The sequence below is a fragment of the Erinaceus europaeus genome, chromosome 13 (genome assembly GCF_950295315.1).
Source record: "Erinaceus europaeus chromosome 13, mEriEur2.1, whole genome shotgun sequence".
NCBI lineage: Eukaryota > Metazoa > Chordata > Mammalia > Eulipotyphla > Erinaceidae > Erinaceus > Erinaceus europaeus.
In genome coordinates, this window is record NC_080174.1 from 58,055,535 (window position 1) to 58,080,491 (window position 24,957).

Genomic DNA, 24,957 nt, shown 5'->3' on the forward strand with positions numbered 1-24,957 from the left:
TACATGCGTAACATTCCCCAGTTTCCCATATAACAATACAACCCCCACTAGGTCCTCTGTCATCCTTCTTGAACCTGTATTTTTGCCGGAAAGACACAGTTAGTTACATGTTTGGCCCTGTTTCTCTGTGATTAGACGTTATTGATTGAGGTTGAGGGGCTTGTTTTATCTTACGGTTTTGTTGTTCTCTTTCCTTGTTGGTCTCTGCTTATAGCCCATCTCATTGTTGGTACTTTAACCTGTTTATGTTCTATAAGATACCACGAAAGCAGAATCTCTGACAAGGTAAACATGCCAAATCCTTATTATAACATTTAATCACTTAGGGAGGTTTCAGTCTAGGGTGGGAGTGGAAGGATGGTGGGAATGGAAAGAAAAGCCCAGATTGCTTTGATTAACTGCATTTTTCTTTCTGGATGAATAGGAAGGCTTTTGTGGAAATCTCAGTCTTTGAGGCTGTTTACAGGAAAGAGCGAGAAAAGCAATCACAGTGCTGGATTCTTGGTCAGAATAGGTGTTGAACACCTATCATAGACATGTAGCTTGGTTGGATGCTGCCAGGGTGCTTCTGTACAGCACAGGCAGAAGGCATAGGTCATCCCACAATAATGTTGTATCCAAGGGCAGGAAGCCTGGGATAAGGCAACCTACCTAGCTCAAGGCAGACCTCAATAATTTCTTGTTTTTGAATGAACCATTGGTGATTAATTGTTTTAGAGATTCAGATTGGTGGCAGATCACTTCCAACATGATTTCCTAGATCAAAACATGTAGCATTAGTCGTGTTTGATGATCAGTCATCCTCCAGAAGGCCATAAGCATAGCAGGCAACTTTCCAGTATATGTATTTCTCATGTAGTCACAGACTGTCTCTTTATACATGGTGGATAAGAAAGCTGATATTCAGCGGGGTAAGAGTTCATTCCTACCATCAAGGAAGCAGGGACTTGTCCATTTTGTTCATCACTCTGGTTCAGACTCAGCCATAGTTTCCTGCACAAGTTCTCAGTGCCTGTGTATCAAATGAGTAAATATTTTGGGAGTGCACTGAAAGTAGGATGAGTAGCTCTGATGTAAAGCCAGGTCTTCCATTCCAAAACCTGATTTCTTTTACCATACTGTACAATTTTTTAAGGCAAAGATAATGCACTAGACTAGATCATTGTCCAAAACTACTCATTCACTGTCTCTTTTTCTTCTAGCTTTCAGTGACATAAGATTTGGTCAAGTAGTTAGCTTTTTTATTTGCTTTTTTTAGTCCTTTCTTGTTCCTCAGTTTGAGGGCTCTATATGATTTGCTTTGGCCAATGAGATGTTAGTGGACATGAAGTAAGCAGAACCTTGATGTGTTTTCTTAGTTAAACTTACTTATTGTCTCAGGCCTCAAGCACCATGAGAAGAGATTTTCTAAGGTAGTTGCAACCACTTTAACCCAACTCTCAGAATGAACATAGCAGATCTCAACCCAGGACACAATACAAAGAGTAAAGTTCAGATAGATACACTATTTGATTCTCCCCCAGATGATTTTTGCCAGATTCCAGGCTCATGGGCTTGAATCCCAGGTTTGGCACAGCAATAATTGACTGGTATAGATGAGAAGGACTTCTCAGTCAGAGACTCTAATGCAGGGGAAGAAAGAGTGAAAGAGAGGGTGTAAAACTGAGCCCATAGTCCTGGATAAATCCCAGGTCTGAAATATCAGTGAAAGTGAATCTGATCATTTTCTAATGAACACAGTGAAAACTATTGATCATGGAAGATGAGGTTCACACCAGGTATAGAAGGGCCACTTTGGAAATAAGTACAGATGAGTATAGTGTAGAACTTACCCTGTGCTTTTATAATCAAGTAAACCACTATTAATCACAAATTTACAGATGACTTGAAAAAAATAAAAAGCATTATTGACAACAAAAACAAAAAAGAAATTAGTACAGAATGATCAAAATGGAACAAAAAGGAAGGAGAAAGTCATTGTGATTTACTTCTCATTATATTCCAGAGCTTAATACTTTGCCATATTTATACCAGGTGCTTAACAAATATTTGTTGAGTGAATTAACTCAACACAATTGTCTAGGGCTTAATACTGAGGACTTAGAAGTTTCAGATAATTCACCTATCTGTCCATTCATTTAGTTACCAATGTTTTTTAAGCTCTAGAAATGATTACACACTTAAATCTGAGTCGGGACTAGACAGAACTTGAGGAGAGATTCATAGATTTCCTCTCTAAACATTTGGGTCAAGAAAGAACCACCACAAGAGTGAGGAACCTGGGGAGAAAAGACATTTGGGTTCTGGAAGGGGTAGCATGGAGGGAGCATGCCCTTCTCTCTTGATCTGAGTGGAGTGAGCATCATCTCTGCTTGCTTCACCTGAGATGACAGTGCCTGTCCTGCTGAAACCCACAGCTGGTTCTGCAGGAGTCACTCAGTTTGGGAGTTCTCATCATATTTGACTTTTTGTTTTAGATTGAAGTATCCAGTCATCTTTAGGTTTGGTGTCTACACATTATTTTGTTCATCTGCTCTACACTAAGCCTCCCACTGAGTGGGAGGAGACAGTGATGATTGAGAGAATTTGCTTAGAGGAATGTAAAGTCCAGAGTTCCTATAAATCCCTGAAGTGTGACTTGATGTCTTATCTTTGCCCTCTAATATCCTATTTCTGTAAAATAGTTGCTCAAAGACTTGGGTCAAGTCCCAAGTCTGTCCCTTCACAACTCTGTGACTATTAGTAATTGAGCCTCCAGGGTGTGGTTTAGTCTCTCTTTTGAATGTTGTGATAATCCTGTGGAAAATGGCAGGTAGGAAAGAGAATGAGCCTGAGCTCAAGAAAATATCAACTTAAACAACTTAAGGAAAAAAGTATTTAAGACTGTTGAAGTTGATCAACTCTAAGCCCAGACACTGTCAGACATGGCTGTACTCTAGAACTTATGTGAACAGATTTACCCAGTGAACACTTATTTGCACCTGCCCTGGGTTAACACACTTCACCAAGCTCCACAATTGGATCCTCTAAGGGAAACAAAAAGTAACAAAAACAAAACAAAAAACAAACATAAAAAAATCAGTCAAATACCACCCTCCCCCAGGCTTTGGTAGTAATAGCCCCAGCCAGGAATAGTAAGAAGAGCCCATGCTCTATGTTAATGAGGATTTGATGGTAACAGCTGCCAGGAGTCTTGCCAGAGAATGATTCTGAGGCCCCAAGAAGGAGTTATTGGAATACAGGACTGTGATGAGCTAATGATGGGTATCGAAGACAACGTGAGTGAACAGTGGTTGTGTCAAGTGCTTGCCAGAGTTTATATTTATCTTTAGGCTGTAGGATTTCAGCCACCCATTCATTTATTTTTTATTTGACAGCATTGAGCTTTTACTCTGTGTCAGGAGTAACCTGGGTGCTGAGATTGCAACTCCAAAACAGAACAGTGTTCAGGGCCCTTATGCATCTTGCATTCTAGTGCAGATGGACAGGCAAAAAAAAAAGGTAAGTAAGTAGAATAGGTTAGAGTCTTTATCATATGCTGTGAAAATAGGAGTAGGACAGGGTAAAGAGTGGCCCACTCATCCCCAGGGAGAGCATTCTGTTTTCTTTTTAGAGTAACATGTGGTCCCTGATTTGGGGACTCATACGTGCTGAACTGTTGAGATGATTCCAAAGGTGTGTGTGTGTGTGTGTGTGTGTGTGTGTGTGTGTGTGTGTGCCATGTATGTGTTCCTAAAGCCAAGGTGAATGACTTTGGACCAATGATTTATTGGCATTGGCTTTACTTCCTCAAGCTATCCAAGTAACTAAAAGTTATCCATTCATTGTTGTTCATGCCCAAGGTCCTTATCTTCTAGCAGCTAGTTTAGGACTTTGTGGACTCAGGTAGTCTAGGAAGTAAAACCACATCTATTATTATAGGAGCACCCTACAGTTTAGGAAATCTTATTGGACACTTAAGGAAAATGGCTTACTGAGAAAATTAGAATTGAAACTAAATATCCATAAGGAAATGTAGATCTGGTTCGTGAAAGCATAGTTATCACAAAGTAAAAATAGTATTTGTTTTAAGTCAAACATTAATATGCTAATTTCAGCACTTCTTATCTCTGTGAAAGCAGGTTAGGTAGGTGTCTCTGCTAGGCTGTGCTTTCTTGTCTAGAGCCAGTTGCCATGGTAATCAGTCAACCAGGGTGATGCCTACCACATGCCTGCCACTGCAAGATGCCTGACAATCATCATCATCATTTGTCGTTGAAAACCACATAGTATACGGGGAGATAACACATTGTGATCTTCATATAAGTAACCTTAGAGCAAAGTCTTCAGTTCAAAATGAGCTATCTGTATAGTAAAATCACAACTCTTAGGCATCATGATGCCAGCTGACATAATCACCTTGGACAGTAATCTTTGAGAAACATGTTTGATATACACACAGCAGAAAATCTTCCAGGAAACCAGGAAACTTAACTACTCATATGAGCACATGGCTGAGGGAATTTAAATATCTGGAAAGTGACTGGCTTCAAATAAATTTTTTTTTAAGTTTTCCCAGAGACCAGGAGATAGTTTGACTGGTAGAGGACATATCTTTCTTTGTGTAAATTCCTGCAGTTAAGCCGGCCCTATACTGTGGACAGCACCAGAGAAGCTCTATGGATGGTGGAACATTGTGATGGTGTCTCTCTCTGTCTCTCCCTCTCTCAGAAAAATTAAAGAATTGAAAGCTCTCTTTGGATGTTTGTTTTTATATTATGACTAAGAAGGAAGAGAAGCTGGTAAACACCAGAGGAAGTCAAGCACTATTTATCTTATCTGAGAAGGAAGAGGGAAAAGGAAGGATACCTAGAAGTAAGAATAGGTTTTGGTGTGGCTTAGAAAAGAAGTGAAGGCAGGGCTGTAGAAATGAATAAAAAATAATATATATTATATAAAATTATATATATGTAATAATATATAATATATATATCCCATATCTATGACCTTGGGAGAACTATGGCAGTTTCCAGTGGAATCATACATGCAGGAGGATTGGGGTTCATCCCTTTGCAAGATATTAAGTAAATAATAAAAATTCCAAATGTCATGAAATATAAAATGAAATTCTGACAAACATGTCTGTGTATTTGAAAAATTACTTGATTTTTAAATATTTCTTCTTGAGATTGGACACAGCTATATTGCCCAAATGTAAGTTTGTACATTGCCCCCATAATTTGAGTTAGTGACTTAATGCTACCACAGCCAGTTCACATGTTAAAGTTTGACCTACACCCCCCACCTATGTGATGGTACTTGGAATGGTGCCATTGGAGATAGTTATGGTTATGTGGAGATGAGGAAGGTGGAGTTCTCATGATGGAGTTATTGCCCTTATGAGAACAGACCCCAGAACCAGAATGCTTGTTCTCTTTCTTTCCACCGTGAAGACCAGGATAGTGACCACCTACAAGACAGGGAGAGAACCTTGATCTCAGACTTCCAGCTCCAACTTCTAGATGCCAGGCCTGTGGAAAAATGCATTCCTGTTGTTTAAGCCACCTTCCCTATGGAATGCTGTTCTGGCAACCCAAGTTGACTAATAGAGAAGCTCCCCCCACCTCCTGTGCATTGTGAGGATTTCTGCCTTATGCACCCTGGGCTATCACCACACTTCCTGTTGTCATTCACATTGAAAGCTGAGTCGATGGGTTCCTTCTTGATTCTTTTTTTTTTTTTTATTTAAGAAAGGATTAATTAACAAAACCATAGGGTAGGAGGGGTACAACTCCACACAATTCCCACCACCCAATCTCCATATCCCACCCCCTCCCCCGATAGCTTTCCCATTCTCTATCCCTCTGGGAGCATGGACCCAGGGTCATTGAGGGTTGCAGAAGGTAGAAGGTCTGGCTTCTGTAATTGCTTCCTCGCTGAACATGGGCGTTGACTGGTCGGTCCATACTCCCAGTCTGCCTCTCTCTTTCCCTAGTAGGATGGGTCTCTGGGGAAGCTGAGCTCCAGGACACATTGGTGGGGTCTTCAATCCAGGGAAGTCTGGCCGGCATCCTGATGACACCTGGAACCTGGTGACTAAAAAGAGAGTTAACATACAAAGCCAAACAAATTGTTGAGCAATCATGGACCCAAAGCTTGGAAAAGTGGAGAGGAAGTATTAGGGAGGTACTCACTGCAAACTCTAGTATACTTCTGCTATTCCTTCTTGATTCTTAAGGTGAGTTCTTCATCATAAACAACTAGCTAGAAATGGTGTGTCCATTGGTATCAGATGGCAGTTGGGCAAATCAAGCTGTAAAGCATGTGGAAGCTTCAGGCTACATATGTTGCTGTTGGGGAGCAACTGTGGGGTTCCTATGGCCCGGTGGGTGTTGTGGCATGTCACAGTGCAGCCTTGCTACTACTCTGCTATTTATGGCTAAGTTGCTTTATGGGACTCAAACCCGGGATCCTGGCATTCAAAAGGATTTAATTGGCCTCTTTTTCTTATTTTTTTTATTAGTGATTTAATATGTTTTACAAACCTATGAGATAATAGGGGTATCATTCTGCACCATTCCCACCACCACAGTTCTGTGTCCTCATTCCCTCCATTGGAAACTTCAGCAGTTCTCCCAAGGTCACAGACATGGGCTGACTATTATTTCTATAGCTAAATAGCCATATATATAATTTGCCCATTTTTTCTGTGGTCCTGCCTTCTCTTCCTTTCTAAGTCACACAACTTACTACTTCCAGATGTCCCGCCCTCCCCTTCTCTCTCTGAGTCTTAATGGAATTCAAATTCAGAGTCCTCTGGTCATCTTCCCCTAATATTTCTCCCAGGCATTTGACCAAAATTCTTTATGAGGTGTAGAAGATGGGAGTTCTGGCTTCTGTAATTGCTTCTTTGCTGGACATGGATGTTGTCAGGTCATTCCATACCTCCAACCTGTTTCTATCTTTCCTTAGTGGGGTAGGGCTCTGGAGAAGTGAGGTCCTGGGGCAGTTGGTGAGGTCTTCTGCCCAGGGAAGTCACGATGGAATCGTAGTAGCATCTGTAACTTAGTGGCTTAAAAATGGTAAGATATTAAGCAGGAAAAAAATTTTAATAAGTAGGAGCCAAAAAGTAGGAATAGAGCATATGAGAATAGGGATCCTAGAGTGGAGAGAAGCTGGGAAGTCTATTTTAGATATGTTCTTAGGCATAGGCCTCTTTCTAAACAGCACCCAGGAGTTGTTCAGGTGATATGTATTTATCACATGGCTGATGCCAGCTGTGGCTTGGGATCTTTATTTGTGTTGCCTCCCTCTACTCTTCTATAAATAGTGACAAGTGTCTATCTAGAAAATGGTCTTCTTGCAAAGTGCAAGGACCAGCTTAAGAATCCTGGTTCCAGCCCCCGGCTCCCCACCTACAGGAGTGTTGCTTCACAGGCGGCGAAGCAGGTTTGCAGGTGTCTATCTTTCATTCCCCCTCTGTCTTCCCCTCCTCTCTGCATTTCTCTCTGTCCTATCTAACAATGACGACATCATCGACAACAATAATAAAAAACCAACAAGGGCAACAAAAAGGGAAAATAAATAAGTAAATATTTTTAAAAAGGAAATAAAAAGAAAATGGTCTTCTTGTGATAGGGAGGGTAGAAAGAGAACACTTCTTCCATGGGGTATTGTTCATGGATCAGGCATAACCAGAAATTTACTAATACCCTTGTTGAGTATCCCAGCTCTTCGTAACCTGAGTGGATAGAAGTAGGAGGGACTCATGCTTATGCAAGCCAGACTCCACATTATCAAGAAGAAAGGATGAATCTCATTGCTCATGTACTGAAATGGGAGCAGGGTGTAAAGAGTGCACCTTGTCAGAGAGTCTATAGAAACAAATTTCCACAGGTATCAGTAGGTTTGAGTAGGACATTGTGCAGCTTTCCTTAGGACATAGGATGGAGGGACTGTTAGATATCAGATGTTACCAAAGCCAGTCTGAAGTATCTGGCTGGCCCTCCTTTCCTTATGTCCACCAAAAAAGTTCACTGGAATCCTTGACTCCAGTGGAAGTTTATTTATTATTATTTTATTTTTCTTTGTTAGCACTGGGACTTCTCTCATGATTCGCTTTTATAGATAGAAACAGATACAGAGAGGGAGTTTGGAAAGACACCATAGAACTGAAGCCTTCCCCCCAGTGGAGTGGGGACTGGGCTTGAGCCTGGGTTTCTAGCATGACAAGGCAGGTACCTTCACAAGTGAGCTATCTTTCTGACCCCTCCCCACAAGTGGTAACTTTTTTGCAGGGGTAGGGGGATACCTGTTTGTAAATCTAGATCCATAACTTGGTCCTGGATTACCAGATAATCTCATCACTTTGTAATGCAGAGGTACAGCCCCCAAGCCCTCACGAAAGTGCCTTCCTGCAAAGTCCTTCTCCCCCATCTCATGGTATCTCTCTTACCAGGAAATTTGGGTTAAAGCTATAACCTGGCCTTGATACTTGAGATGAATCCACTTGATCAAGTCCTGGAAGAAAAATCAAAGGCTACTGAGGAAGAATCATGTGCAATGCTTAAAATACATCATTTAAAAAAAAAAGACTTATTCTTTGACGACTGAGTCAGATGGTTCAGTGCCTTGAATAGAAGAAAAAGACTAAAGAGTTAGGTGAAATCCTGGGGTGAGGAGAGTGGAGTCTGCTCATGGTAAAGCAGTGCCTTCCCCGGAAGGGGTTGTCAGGGGTGCTTTCGCGGAACACTGACCTGAGCAGCACTTTAGCCTCCATTGCCACATCTGCTACATAAGTACAGTCCAGTGAAGTGACCCATAAAAGCCTGGACCTCAAGTCCCCTTGCCATGTAGAAGGGAGAAATGTTATTTTTATTGAAACAAAGATAAATCAGATGTCATGTTTTCACCCCTGTCAATACCTATGACTCACACTTTACCTCTTTTCTGATCATAAGGCTGACCTGACATTTTGACAAAATTATTTGGGGCAAGGATATAATTTTTTTAGTTGGTGAAATATTTTAAAACATGACATTTAACAGACCATGGGTGGGAAGGTCCTTTACTCAGTGAAAAATTTGTTTCTAGCATTTTGGAATTCTTAGCAGAGGTTGTATACTAACTTCAGTAAGACTCTGGATTGTATTTGCCAGGACTCTTCTAACCCTAAAACTGCAGAGTGGCCAAGGTTTTTGTGTCTGGAAAGTGCTAAGCCTACTCACCAGAAGCTTCAGGGTACCTTCAGCACCCCCCCAATCATTCAGGTAGTGATTGCGTGTGTAATGTAACCAGAACGCTCCCTTTTCATCTCCGTTAATTTCCAAATTGGCTCGTCAAATCTATACATTCCAGAGACTTGGTCCAACATTCCAGGGAACCTTTCCATTGACAATCAGAGCAGGGTTCTTTTCAGCAGGGTTTGTTTAAGCAGGGGGAATGTGAAAGAAAAAAAAAGTCTCCAGAACAGATTATCTTCATCTTGCCCGGGGGGACCTCAGAATGCAGCCTTCAAGGCCTGTGTGCCCCCAGCTCCCACATGTCCTGACTGCTCCACACAGTATCTCAGTCAGTCCAGCTTTGGGCTTGGCCCCAAAGTGCTTCCTCACACATTAGTTGAACAATTTCAGACAAGACATTGCTAACAGCCCAATTGGGAGAGTCAATGCAATAAACTCCGGGGTGTTCTCTTCTCTGTTGCTGTTGAGACACAAACATGCAAGTGTGTTTGAAACTCCGGAGCACAGTTGCCGGGGAGGTGTCTGTCTTGCTGCCAGATGGGTACATAATGTACCACACATGTGAGCAAGGCAGTGGGGAATGTTAGCTGGAATTAACAACCGCACAAGACCTGGGAGCAAATAAATAAATAACCTAAGTGTTCAGAGGCCATTTATCAGCTCCATTTATTATTTCCACTGCAAAATACCGACTTTTTCCTCAACTTACCTTTTCCATTCCTGTGACCTTCAGAATTCCCCTCCCACCACAATTTCAGGATTATTTGAATTATTTGATTATTCCAATCCCAGCTGTTCCTATCCCCACATGACACACACACACACACACACACACACACACACACACACACACACACACACCTGCCCTACAAAGAAATGGCCTGTTCTTTCCCTCTGAAGTACGTTGGAGAGCTAGATACCCCAAGAAGAGTGAGACTATTATGTTTTCTTACTGAAACTCAGCCTCTCAGATGTTTATTATCACCTTTCCCCTGTGAGCAGAAAAGGAAAAATTCCAGGCCCTGTTCAGGTGCTGCCTATCACTGTATTCAACAACCATGGTGGCTTGGATACCCAGTGAATGTGTGTTGCTTGCCAAGCACTGTCTGTGAGGTGGTGCCTACTGTGGGGAGCCTGTTCATCTTTGTGGGTCTCTTAGATAAATGTACTTGAATGTTTAAGTCCATTGCTTACTACCTGCAGACAGAGAGCTAGTACCTGGACACAGCAAGCATAAAATCAGTATGTAATGAATGGATAAAGGTCAGAAGTGTAGATATCCACTTCCAGCTCTAAGGTAAATCAGCAACCAGGCTTGCCATGTTTTCTGGTTGGGCAGCAGCCCCCTGCATAGTGCCTTTGTGCATATAAAATCAGATAGCTCATCTGAGTGCATGCTAGATGCATGGCTAGCCCTGGCTGGAGCCTTGAAGTTTGTGGTATGGTCTTTCTGGGTGGCATGGAATGTGGATGGAAACAGAGGAAAAATGAACATATATTTTGAATATCCAGTTCTTGAGCTCCTATGCTGATCACATTACCTAGCACCAGTACCTCAGATTCCTTCACTCTAAAATAGAACTTTATAACACCTATTTCAAAGGGTTGTGATGACTCAGTAGTATTTAAAATAGCTCCTGATACATAATAAGTAATGTTTATTAGCTTTCTTTTATGTAATTATTATTACGTGGGGATGGGGCAGGGCCCAGGAGAGAAATTGTGTGATTGGTCAGTTCCTAGATGTGTGAAAGGCTGGAAGGAAGGAGCTGCAGTTGGAAAGAGTTGTGGTCAAGTTGAGTTGAGTTTCTGAAGCTGTAATTCTGTAACCCTCAGGCCTGAGTAGCAAAACTTACCCTTCCAAACATACATGCACATACTATCTTACCGAATGATGGGGAATTTTAGAAAAACATCATTCAGAAGACTATTAAAGCAGTCCAGTAAAAAGTACCTAGTTGGAGAGCTAAGTCAAGAACCTAGTAAATACAAATTGCCCAGAATGCCTCATAGGCATACCTAACATCAGCTTTGTGCCAGGTCAGACCACACATTTCTGCTGCTAGCACTGTGGGTCCATGTTCTCCTATTACAGGGGACACAGAAGCAGAGGCAGCAGTGAATAGCCTCCTGAGTGGGAAGAAAGTAGAGATGGCCCATCACACATTAATTCCTGAGTTGAGGTGGGATAGGTTTCATAAAGGCCTTGAGTTGAGAAGGAACCTGGGAAGATGATCAGAGCTTAGATGACCCAAGTTGAGGCATTCTGGGTGGTAGGAGAGAACAAAGTGGGAAATTAAGGTGGAATGGTGCATCACAAGATACAGAAATATGAGCAAAGCTATATGTTTAGAACAGAATGATGGCTTATATTTTCAGAGAAAAGCCTGGGATTAGACAGAAGAGTCAAGACTGGGTAAGGGAGCCATGGAAGCCAACCTAGTGATGAAAGTCTGCTGGTTATTTGTTGAGCAGACCATTATAATGAATGAGGTGGTGGCAGAATCTCTATTGTTTTATAGAACTATTCTGTAGATAAATGGATCACAAAGGGAAGACAGGTGGTGGAATGAGCTAGAGGATGGGGAGGAGACACAATTAGGGGCAGGTGGTGCTGTTTCTGAACTTAAGCCTTCAGAGTGTCAGGGCTTAGGTGGAGGCAGAAGGAACACTGAGGAAAAGAGAGACAGGAAGAAATGAAAGAAAAAGTCCTAGGGTCTGGTAGCTTATGAGTTAGAGAAGATATACTTGCTGAGGAAGGTGGGGTCAGCTGTGGGTAGAAATGAATCCCTTCCCTGTCTTGTAGGACTTTTGGTGAGTGTGGAAAGCCCTAGTGGACAGGTTGTCAGACTCTAGGGGCCCTTAGAAGTGGGGTCTAGACTGGAATAAAGAAAAGGAGCCTTAGCCAGAGCCATGGGTAGAGAAGAGATGAAGCACAGAGAGAAGATTTGGTGCAACAGAAGTTAGGACATCAGTCATTCTCAGGTCAAGGGAGAAAGAGTAGGTGCAGCAGCCTCAGGAGACCAGGTTACAGTGGGTAAAGATACAGGAGGCCTCTCAGGACTTCTGTAGCTTTGCCCAGGCTGGCTCCTCTGTTGGTATCTAGCCCCCAGCAAGTATATATGTGTACCCTCACACATGTGTACACACACGCACACACACACACACACACACACACACACACACACACACACACACACACACAATCACTGTGGCTCAAATCCATGACCTTATTCCAGTGTGTTGCTATTCCCTCCTATGTATACCCACAGCACTCTCCTCTAACCAGTATCCCAGCCACTCAAAGGGAGAAGGGGGTTCAAACTATCTGTCTAAAGCAGTTTGAACATCTAAGAGGAAGGCTGAGGCACTTGCTGGAAAAAGCACTGGAATGAGAATGAGGAAGCCAGGTGGGGACTTAACCTTCTTCATCCATCAACTCTAGGCTAGGAAGAGGAAAGAGAAATTTCCATTTTCTAAGTCCCACCTGAAGCCAAGTATAAAGCCTGGCAGTTATACAGACCACATTTTACATTGTTCATCCACAGAGAAACCTTGAAATTCTGATTTATATACAGATCACTCATCTTTTCTTCCTTTCTATTTGGAAGTAGGGATAATTCTAAGAGATGAAGTAAAGAGCTTAAGGCCACATAGCTGGCAGGTTGCAGGTTGCTCCATGGTGTGTGTCTTGTATGTCACTAAGACTGATTCATTTGTAAGTGCATTATTGCCTTGTATATTTTATTCCTGGCCATTCCACAGCCCCAAAAGGTGCTGAGCATAGGGGAATATTTCTTCTGTCCTAGAAAAGACAAGAGTGAGCCTTCAGGAAGACAGAGGGGGAGAGTGTCCTGAGACTTGTGACTGTTAGGATTCTATGAGCAAAAGGACTGTGTGACTTGAATACACAGAACTTAGGGCCAAACTCTGTCTTAGATGTCTGGAAACATTTGACATGATGTCATGAAAAGCTATGAAAGTGTCTCTCTAAAGTTCCAAGGGAGGAATTAGGCTTTCGCACGTATGTATGTGTTCAATTTTCAGCTGTCCTGACTTCTCTCAAAGTGCCGCTGGCTCTTCCTCAGAATCAGTTCAGGCTGCTCTGCGCTTTGTCTGCCCAGGGAATAGTCCTGCGTGTCCAGTTCTTCGTGTCCCATTTCCCATCTGTTTGGACTGTCCTCAGTGACATTTTTCAGTCCCAGGCTATCAGGGTAGAGAAAATGAAAACAGAGCAAGCATTTCTTCAACCTTGAGGGATAATGGGATTGCTGAGTCTGGCATGGATTTAACTGGAGCTGAGTAGAAGAGAAAATCAAGCAGAGTCCCTCTTCTTTCACAGCATAATGAGATTCTTGGGACAAAATGAGAGGAAACCCAGACTGCCCCCATGGCAGCTAACAGAAAAGTATCAGAAGAGAAACCAGCCCCCTTCTGGGAGATCAGTGTATTCCCCAGACAGGAGAATAGTCACAAGGGAGAGCAGTTATGTGAAAATGGGGTTATTTTTCACTTCTCTCAGGAGCTCAGCAAACATTGCATGAGTTAAACCTTCGGCCAGGAGTCCTGGAAATGCTGTGCCTGGAGTTACTCATTATGTAGAGGGGAGCCAGGGATGCACCTGTGAGTTCAGTTGTGGTAGCATGTGCTGCCATGGAGGAGTATGTTTGAGGGCCTTGGGCATCTGAAAGGGAGCCTGAGGGGAGGTGAAGGGGTCTTTGGTACAGGGACAACAGCAGTGAATGGGACCAGAGATCTAACGCAGGCTGGCATGCTCTCACTGTGGAGCTAGTGTAGACTTGGCAGCCCTCCACACTCAACCTAAGGATCTCCAGATGTCTTTGCCTGGGTATCAGTAGAATCTAACTGTCAAGATGGGCAGCAGAGCTTGTCAAGAGGGGTAGGTTAAAGGAGGTAGGGTTGAGCTGGGGAGACTTTGGGGATGCGGGGGGTGGGGGAGGTATATCTGGAGACTCAATGAAGGAGAAGGTTTGAACAATTAGGCAGGAAAGCAAAGTCGAATTACACTAGAACCCTGAACTGGGGGTGTCAGCCTTTATTTGCCAACTTCTTTCAGGGGTAGTGGGTGTCAGAGAGGACTCCTTAAGCAAAGAGAAGCTTCCTGCTATAGGAATGGCTGTTCCCTAGACAGGCTGCTGAAGATGCTGCAGGTTTGAATGTTCAAATAAGAATGTCAGAAGGCAAGACTCTTGTGGCATCAGGAGACATCCTTTATTGCTCCCTGGATCAAACCACTTGGAAAACAAGGACATTGGGTGGGGGGGAGTGGCATCTGACATTCTCTGATTACCTTGTCTTGGTAACCTTGACCAAGACCTTCTACTTCTGCAGTTCAGCTGCTGTGTTTATAAAGTAAAAGAATGAAACACTGCTGCTGTCCCTTTGCATCTGATTGAACCATGCAGAGGGTGCCAGTGAAATCACATCAGAGCCAGCCTCCTGACTGACCTGAGGGCTGGAGGATGCTTTTTTTTGGAGGGACCTTTTCTGGCTTTGTGTTCAGTGGGGACTGCCCAGCTGCTTCTTCTACTGCTAGGCCCATGTCCTCCTCTGACATGCCTATCCACCCTCAGTTTTGAGGACAAGACTATGCGGCTATCTCCACCCCACATCTGGAGGGACTTCCTGAGGCCCGCCCAGAGCCTGCTCCCCTGCAGGCTCGCCCATGTGCCTGGCAGCAGGAATGCAGGCAGGCCCACCTGGCACTGTGGCCTGCTGGCACTGCAGGATGGCGTCCAGTCTGCACTGGGCCCAGGGTCCTGGCTCCAACACTCTGAACTCACCAAGGTTTATTTATTTATCATTTGTTTGGGGTGAAATGGGAGAGAATCGGATCCAATGGGCTGTTTGAGCAGCAGTTGGTGGAAAGAAAGGCATGTCTGTTTTTCCCCCAAAGAATCCCCAGCATTGTGGCCCTGGTCCCTTGGTTGGGTTTTGGCAGACAATGCCCTCCTTTCTCCCTGTGCCCGACGGCTCACCCCCACCCGCCTGCCCGCCTGCCTGTCTGTCCTTGGTCCAGTGGGCCTGCCATTGCCCACTTGACTTGGCTGCTGGGAAGGAAAAGAGGGAGATGCTTGAGGCCTTAACTGAGTAATCTGGTTGGCTTCCAGGCCCTGCAGGCCTTCTGTGGCCACCCTGTGGTCTCCCAGATATCTGTCTGCTGTCCCTTAGTTGATAGAAATGTATTAAAGGCATGCCCTACACCTACAGAAGTGAAGCTTCCCTCCTCAGGTTTAGTTCTCTAGTGAGCTCCTGAACCTCCACACCATTGCCAGCTGAGCTTTCACTGCTACTGTGTAGGTGGTGAGATGGAGACTCTAAGGGTAGGTGACTCAGTAGTAGTCACACAGTAGGTCCTGTTGACTGAGGTTGGGGGATGTGTCTTTCTATCACTTTGGGTAGAGGCAAAGCATACCAAGTCAGCAGAGACTGAGGGTGACCAAGCCAGCTTCCACAGGTGACCTCAGTGCCCCTGCCTGCTTATCTGCAGCCTTCTCTTCTCACGGCTCTTAGAAACTGCCCAAAATCTCTCCATCTCCTTCTGTTTCTATGTCTCTCACTTTGCTACCATGGTTACTGCTAATATCAGTACCTACACAGTGACTCTACTGCTCCCAGCAACCATATTTTTAAATTTTTCGTTTTTTAATTTTTTTTAGTGATTTAATAATGATGGACAATATTGTGGAATAAGAGAGGTACAGTTCAACTCTGGTGGTGGGGATTGTGTGGAGTTGTACCCCTCTTATCCTACAGTCTTGTCAATCATTATTAAATTAAAAAATCACAAAAAGAGTGGTACAATTCCATACAATTTCCATCACCATAATTCTATATTCCCTCCCTTCCACTGGAAGGGCCTCTAGTCTTTATCCCTCTGGGAGTATGGACCAAAGATTTTTATGGAGTGCAGAAAGTGGGAGGTCTGGCTTCTGTAACTGCTTTTCCACTGTACATGGGTGTTGACAGGTCAATCCATGCCCCCCAGCCTGTTTATATCTTTTCTGGTAGGGCTCTGATGAGATTGGGTTCCAGGACACATTGATGAGGTCATCTGCCTAAGGAAGTCAGGTTGGCGTCATACATCTGTAGCTTGGTGGCTAAAAAACATTAAGATAATAGAACAGAACAATTTGTTTAATAATCAGGAAGCTAAAGGTTAAGATACAGCAGATGAGGTTTGGAGTCTTTATGTTGGAAGAAGCTAGGACATCTATAGTTTTTTTTTTTTTTTATAGAGGTGATACAAAGAAAGAGAGAAAGATGGACAGAAGGAGAGAGACCTGCAGCATTACACCACTGCTTCTGAGGTTTCCCATCTGCAGGTCAGGAGTAGGGGCTTGAGCCTGGGTCCTTGTACATGGTAATGGAGGTACTCTTCAAAATTTGCCACCAGCCAGGCCCCTGCCCAAAGCTTCATCACACAGAATAGAAACAGAATCAAACTCTGGCCTCATCCAGACATGTCTATTCCCTGTTGATCTCTCCTGCATCATTATATACGGATGCCTTTGCTTTCCTCTCTCTGGTCTCATTCCATATTTGCCATTTCTTCAGATCAACAGCTTTTTTCTGTCTCAGGGCCTTTGTACCAACAGATTATCTCCCTGGAGCTCTCTTTCCACAACACTGAGTAGCTGGTTTCTTAGTAGATAAAAAGAAGCACTCAGTTTAAATGATTTGTACTGCCCTCAGCCCTTAACCTCTCTCCTTTTATACTTTTTTTTCTTTCTTAAAAGATTTGATTTTAAGATTGGCAAAATAGCTCACTTTGATAGTATGCTGCCTTGCCATGTGTAATCCAGGTTCAAACCTGACCCCCCACTGTGTTGAAGGAAGCTTCAGTGCTTTCATTTCATCTCTGCCTCTGTCTTTATCTGGAAAAAAAAAAGAGGCTTTTTTTTTTTATGTGAGAAACCAGAGCACTGCTCTGCCTTATGTGGTACCAGGGATCTGAGTGCATGGTATGTGCTTTACCCACTGAGGCACTTCCATGAACACTCTCTTCTTCTATTTCATGCATGTATCACTTCCTGAAATGAGCATATTTCTGTGCTGCCTTGCCTTTCTTTCTCCCTAACTAGGATATAAGGTTTTGTCCCCAGCCTATTCTAGCAGCATAGTAACTAAATGTATTTTTTAAAGAAGTGAATGAATGGAAACCAATACATTATGTCTTAAATATCAGGAATTTTTCTCATATTATTTCATTATTTATTTTAATAAGTTTCTAGAAACTTGAGGACACAGAGCTGAATCACCAGGGCCCAGGAAGGTGTGGCAATATAGCAGACAGATGAGGAGGAGAGACCAGCAGAACTGCTCAGAGAAATTCAGTGACCAGGCTTCAGGGTCAAGCAGATTAAAAGATCTTGGGCAACTGACTTGCCTCTTTACCTCTATTTCCACATCTCTACAATGGTAATAACAAAGCACTAACCTTAAGGGTTGGTTTGAGGCAGAAATGAACTAAGGTATAAAGAATGATGCCCAAGCAACCTTGGGAGATAATTCAGTTGGTAGAGCACAGAATTCATACACGATAGACCCTGAATTTGCTTCCCTGGCACCACATATGCTAGAGAGGTTTGATACTCTGTTCTCCTTTTCTCCCATGAAATCTTGTTTAAAAAGAAGAATTTCTGGTTCTTAATAAGCATTATATTTATATTATCCATGATTGCTGTTATTATTGTTAATTATGAACAATTTTTTACTATTATTATCGGGAGGAGTACAATTACTATTCAGACTTAGCGCTGACATTCATAACCCATGTATCACAACAGTGTTAGGTGTGTAACCTCCCTAAGGCTTGGTTTTATCCTTTATAAAGTATGGTTAATGACATTAAATTAGTCTTATAGGTTTGTCGTGAGTATTTCATACATACATACATATACACACATCAGGGACTTGCTTAGCAGAGGGAGGCAGATACTTATGGATAGAAGGAAGGAAGCTGGTGAAGAAGTGCAGTCTGGAAGTTTGGCTGGAGGTGATGTGATGCCCAAAAGAGGAGGGGACTTTAATATTTTTTATTTATTTATTACTGGATAGATAAAGAGAGAAATTGAGAAGGGAGGGGGAGACAGGGAAGGAGACAGAGAGACATCTGCAGAACTTACTTCACCACTTGTGATGTTTTCCCCCTGCAGGACTTGAACCTGGGTCCTTGCACACCATAATGTGTACACTTAACCAGGTGCACCACCCGAGGAGGCAACTTTAGAGACAAAGAAATAGGAGTGAAGTAACATAAAGAAAGGAAGTGGGATTTTGAGGAAGACTTACAGAGCAGTGCTGAACAAGAGGAGAGGGAGAAAGGATGGACATCTTTTCACTTGGGAGGACCTTGAAACCTTATAGAGTACTAAGGATTTTGTATTCCTCTCTCCAACAAGCCAAGTACAAATCAAAGAATTTGGGGTGAAGTCCTTGAGCCAAAGTTCTTCATCTCCCTCATGAAAATTCAAACTGCTCCAGTTTGTGTGTGTCTCTCTGTATTTCATTTGCTTTGTTTTTGTTTTGTTTTGTTAATCTGAAACATGGAGAGGGGCAATGAGGTTGAAGTCATTTACCTTGTGAACCTTTAGCTGGTATATCTGCTCCCCCTAAAGGATGTCCTTGGGAAGTCATGGTCAAGGGAATCCTCTGAGAACATCTTCAGATGTTGGACTCGTGCTTGCTCTCTGTAATCCTGTCTCCATTATCTTTCCCATTATTCTTTATCAGCACTGCCTCATGGTCTTTGGTGCTGAGACTTTAAAGCCTATGTCATCAAAGTTTCAGACTTCTAACTTCAAGCTCCCAGAGCCCATGACTCTTAATTTACAGTAGTTTGTCTGCCATGATTTTATTTTATTTTATTTTATTTTGTTTTGTTTTGTTTTGTTTTGTTTAGGTTAAAGACAGAGAGAAATTGAGAGGGAAGGGGGTGGTAGAGAGGGGCCAAGATAGATATTTGCAGCACTACTTCACTACTCATGAAACTCCCCCCACCCACCCCCACACTGCAGGTGGGGACTAGGAGATTGAACCTGGGTCCTCACAAATGGTAACATATGCACCCTACCGAGATCCTGCCTGTCATGATTTTTAGAGTCTGTATGAACAAATTCTCAGAGTCATGAGGTCCTTATCAGACTTCAGATCTGCATTTTCTCATCTACTCTGACCCTGCTTCTCTGCCCTTGGCAGAATTCTGAACCCAGTCTCAGGTCTGGGATTTCCAGTAGGTTGGATTTAATTACCAACAAGCTGTTCATTTGGTTGGCTCTCCATGTCTTCATCTATAAAATGCAGATAACAAACAACCTCAGAGGGTGCTTATGAGGATGGTGGAGATAATGTGTTGGAAAGGAAAGTGCTTCACAGATGTGAGCCATTCCTGTTTTAGGACCTGTCAGTCCTGCTTAGCGTCAACATCATGACACTGGAAAATCCAACCGCCTGCCCTGCTTGTCTTGGCTTTCACTTGCTCCAAAGGCTGTGTCTACCCTTTGCTGTTTACCCAGATTTTTAACTCAATCCACTCTCGGCTCCTGCACCCTTCTCATCTGGTTTCACTGTTTCCTCCTTTCCTGTGCATTTTCCAAGAAGTCACGATGAATCACTCCCCTGCTTCCACCCCTCTGTTTATAGGACTTTGCAAAGCTGTTTTGTATACAGCTTATAGATGTATGTGTCAATTATGTTATTATGTTAATAATGACACAATCATTCTAGCCCCTTCACTTGTGGGCTTTTGGTGTTTAAAAGTATCCACTGCCCTTGGGTGAGGTCTCTTGCCTTTTTGAGTCTTTAATTTACTCACTCTTTTTAAGATAAAGGGAGAGAGAGAGAGACTGAGATGTTAATTCTCCACAGCACTGAAGTTTCCTTCAATGTGCTGAAGGACCAACTTGAACATGGGTCTCATACATGGCAAAGCAGTGCTCTATCCAAGTAAGCTATCCTGCTGGCCCCAATTTCCTTGTTGTTAACTTGAGGGGGTAACACATACATTATAAAGCTATAGTGATTAACAGCAAAAAGAACTATACCCTTAAAGCATTTGGAACAACTAACACTTAGTAGGTGCTTATAAATTATAGGACAGGCGATAAAGTAGGGAAAGCATAAGACTTGTACTTTGAATCTAATAATCCCCGTGCTTCCTATAAAAGTTTTATAACTTTATTCAAGCTATTCAGATCTCTTAAGCCTTACTTTCTTACTCTTATAAACCAACTTGACAAAATTACATTAGAGTCTGTTGCTAGCATTAGTAAAATGCATGGAAGAAAGCAAAAACTCAATAAATAGTACCTGTTGTTATTATGTCTCCTTACCTTCTTATGGAAGAAATCTAGTCTTATCATTTTTTACCTCCTTGTGCTATTCTGTGTAACACTGCTTGGTCTTGGAAGCAAACTGAATGAATAAAACCAATAACACAGACAGAAGAGACTACAAAGAAGGATGAAAAAGAAAATTATCAAGCTTTCAGAGACTTGAGGAAGAAGTCTGGGGAGACAGCATAATGGTTATGTAAGAGTGTCCTGCCTGAGCTTCTGAGGGGTTGTAGGTTTGATCCCCAGCACCACAATACATCAGAGCTGAGCTGAGCTGTCTGTCTGTCTGTTGCTACCTCCACATTTTACCCACTCATTAAAATTATATATAGTAGTTCTCCCTAGGTCACTGGTATAGGTTGATTCTAAAACTATCTTTCTATATCTATATATTTCACATTTTTTCAATGGTCCTGTCTTTACTTCCTTTCTAGTTCATCCCTACACCAACTACTACTTCCAAATGTCTTTCCTTTTTTCCTCTTATTTCTCAGATAAGCAAAACCAACCATCATGCCTGGCCTCCTCTGATGTTTTCCAGGTTCACCCCCCTCTCTTTTTACTGGTAAACAGTATAGCTCCCCCACCCCCGCAATGCTTCAATCACCAAATATCTTGTCCTCATCCCTGCCCTCATAGATAACCACCATAGTTCTCCCACAGTCTTAAATATAGGTTTTTTTTTTAACATTTTTATATTCAGTTCTCCATATTCTGCATATGAGTGAAATCATTCTGTAGTTGTCCTTTACCTCCATACTTCAGCATGCATAGTCTTCTCAAGTCCCACCCACTTTATCCCAAAGGATACAATATCATCTTTTTTATTGCTGAGTGATACTCCACTGAATATATATCCCATTAGTTTTTTATCCAGTCATCTGGCAAAGGGCATTTTGATTGTTTCCAGGTTTTTGCATTGTGAATAAAGTCCCTATGAACATGGGGGTTCATATCAGTTTGTTTTTTTTTAATTTTTTTTTGTTAATATTTTTATTTTTATTTATTCCCTGTTGTTGCCCTTGTTGTTTTATTGTTGTAGTTATTATTGTTGTTGTCATTGTTGGATAGGACAGAGAGAAATGGAGAGAGGAGGGGGAGACAGAGAGGAGGAGAGAAAGATAGACACCTGCAGACCAGCTTCACCGCCTGTGAAGCGACTCCCCGGCAGGTGGGGAGCCGGGGTTCAAACCATATCAGTTTTATTACATCTTTTAGGTATATGCTTTTGCTAATCATGGTTGTTTAGGCTTCATACAAATTTGTTCACTTTTCTTGAAATATGTCACTGGAATTTTAAAAGGGATTGCATTGAATCTATAGACTTCTTTTGGCAGGATTGCCATTTTAATTATATTTACTCTGGCAGTCTATGAACAGGGCTGTTCTTCCATTTCTTTGTGTCATCCTCTATTTCTTTGAACAATGTCTTATAGTTTTCAGTGAAAGAGTTCATTTCCTTTGTTACATCTGTTCTGGATATTTTATCTTTTTGGATTCAACTGTAAATGAAATTGCTTCCTTGAGTTCCCTTTCCTCTGGCCCATCTTTTATATAAAGATATGTAACAGATTTATGAGTATTAATTTTGTAACCTGCTATTTTACTGAATTTATTGATGATTTCCAGTAGTTTTTTTAACAGAGTTTTTGGGGTCTTCTACATATAACAGCATGACATCTGTAAATAATTATAATTTAATTTTACCCTTTCTATTCTGAATTCCTTTGGTATCTCTTTTTTGCCTGATTGGTGAGGACTTCTAGGACTACATTCAGTAGAAGTGGTCAGAGTGGACATCCTTGCCTAGTTCTAATTTCAGAGAGAAATCTTCCAATTTTTCCCCACTGAGTATGATGTTAGCCATGGGCTTGTCATATATACCCTTTATGATGTTGAGGGATTTTCCTTCCATTTCCAATTTTTTAAAAATTTCTTTATTGGGGGATTACTGTTTTACATTTGACAGTAAATACAATAGTTTGTACATAAAGTTTCTCAGTTTTCCACATAACAATACAACCCACACTAGGTCCTCTGCAATTCTTTTTGGACCTATACTCACCACCAACCCACCCACCAGTCTTTTACTTTGGTGCAATATACCAACTCCAGTTCAGGTTCTACGTTTGTTTATTCTTCTGATCTGGTTTTTCAACTTCTGCCTGAGAGTGAGATCATCCCATATTTATCCTTCTGTTTCTCACTTATTTCACATAACATGATTTTTTTCAAGCTCCATCCAAGATGGGCTGAAAATTGTGAAATCACCATTTTTAATAGCTAAGTAGTATTCCACTGTGTATATAGACCACAACTTGCTCAGCCACTTATCTGTTGTTGGACACCTGGTTTGCTTCCAGGTTTTGGCTATTACAATTGTGCTGATAAGAAAATATGTGTACACAGTCTTTTTAGATGGGTGTGTTGGGTTCCTTAGGATATATCCCCAGTTGAGGAATTGTAGGATCATGGGGTAGGTCTATTTCTAACCTTCTGAGAGTTCTCCAGACAGCTCTCTACAGGGGTTGGACCAATTGACATTCCCACCAGCAGTGTAGGAGGGTTCCTTTGACCCCACAACCTCTCCAGCATTTGTTGCTGCTACCTTTTGTGATGTATGACATTCTCACAGGAGTGAGTGGTATCACATTGTTGTCTTTATTTGCATTTCTCTGACAATCAAAGACTTGGAGTATTTTTTCTTTTCTTTTTTTTTTCTTTTTTATTTAAGAAAGGATTAATTAACAAAACCATAGGGTAGGAGGGGTACAATTCCACACAATTCCCACCACCCAATCTCCATATCCCACCCCCTCCCCTGATAGCTTTCCCATTCTCTATCCCTCTGGGAGCATGGTCATTGTGGGATGCCTGGCTGGCATCCTGATGACATCTGGAACCTGGTGACTGAAAAGAGAGTTAACATACAAAGCCAAACAAATTGTTGAGCAATCTTGGACCCCAAAGCTTGGAATAGTGGAGAGGAAGTGTTAGGGGGTACTCACTGCAAACTGTAGTGTACTTCTGCTTTCAGGTATATATTTTGCAGTAGTTTACGGATACGTGTGAACATATACTCTCTCTCACAGAAACTGGTGTATATCTAGGTTTTGGGACTTTAATACGAGAGGGGGAAAATTAATTGTATGTCTCGAAGTTTTTCAAAACACAAACTGAATCTTTTAAATATATAGGCTGTGTAATTGATATGCAGACTCAAAAGCCTAGACCAAGTAGATCAGAAGCAACCAATAGCACAGCTATATACAAGATACTGGGTACTGTACAGCAAACCATAACAAAAGGACTTTTCAAAGTTAACCCAATTACCAAATAATGTGATGATAACATTAACTACCGATTGTCTTTTTGAACCCTAAGACAGCAGGAACCTCACATCTCCACTATAGAGCCTCTACTTCCCCCAGTCCTGGGACCATTGGATAGGGCCCACTTTCCCATATGCCTCTCCCAATCCATATCAAATAATATCGCATCTGCCGATCACAGCCTAACCAACACAGTGATTGCCACCTCAACATTCTTCACTTCAGACTGTGTCCAGAGACTTCACGTGTGGAATGACAACCCTTCAGCTTCATTATTTGGGTGAGACCTTTCCTTTCATAGTATACTCTAATTCCATCTCAGGTGGTGCATTTTTTCATGTGTTTCTTGGCCTTTCGGATCTCTTCAGTGGTGAATATTCTATCCATGCCCTCCCCCCATTTTTGGATGGGGTTATTTGTTTTCTTGTTGTTGAGTTTGGCAAGCTCTTTCTATATTTTGGTTATTAGCCTCTTGTCTGATGTATGGTATGTAAAAATCTTCTCCCATTCTATGAGGGGTCTCTTGGTTTGGGTAGTGATTTCATTTGCTGTGCAGAAACTTTTTAATTTGATGTAGTCCCATAGGTATATACTTGTATTAGTCTTCTTTGTAATTGGATTTGTTTCATTGAAGATAGCCACAGACCCTTTAGAATATAACTAAAATATGCCTACTAGCTATCTACAAAATGGAGGACCCCCCAACTCTTCATCTTCATCCAGCCTTTAAGTTCTTAATTGATCCAATTATTTGTTTGGCTTTGTATGTTAACTCTCTTTTTAGCCACCAGGTTCCAGATGCTAGCATGATGCCTACCAGACTTCCCTGGACAGACAACCCCACCAATGTGTCCTGGAGCTCTGCTTCTGTAGAGCCTCACCCTACTAGGGAAAGAGAGAGGAAGGCTGGACCTATGGATCGACCTGTCAACACCCATGTTCAGTGGGCAATCAATTACAGAAGCCAGACCTTACACCTTCTGCATCCCACAATGACCTTGGGTCTATACTCCCAGAGGGTTAAAGAATGGGAAAGCTATCAGGGAA

The 24,957-nt window shown here is 42.2% G+C and overlaps 1 protein-coding gene across 3 annotated transcripts in view; it reads left to right on the plus strand.

The window, feature by feature from the left end:
* Window positions 1–4,727, plus strand: part of LOC132542841 (metalloprotease TIKI2) — a 28,242-nt gene extending 23,515 nt beyond the window's left edge. The window contains exon 4 of one of the 3 annotated variants that reach the window (XR_009553810.1): window positions 4,550–4,683. Coding sequence is in view for 2 of the 3 variants with exons in the window: in XM_060205933.1 (XP_060061916.1) it covers window positions 4,618–4,719 (102 nt within the window). In the remaining variant the exon portion in view is untranslated. Of the gene's footprint in view, window positions 1–4,549 lie in introns of all 3 variants that reach the window. The other 2 variants (XM_060205934.1, XM_060205933.1) reach the window with 2 other exon arrangements.
* Window positions 4,728–24,957: the final 20,230 nt, after the last annotated feature.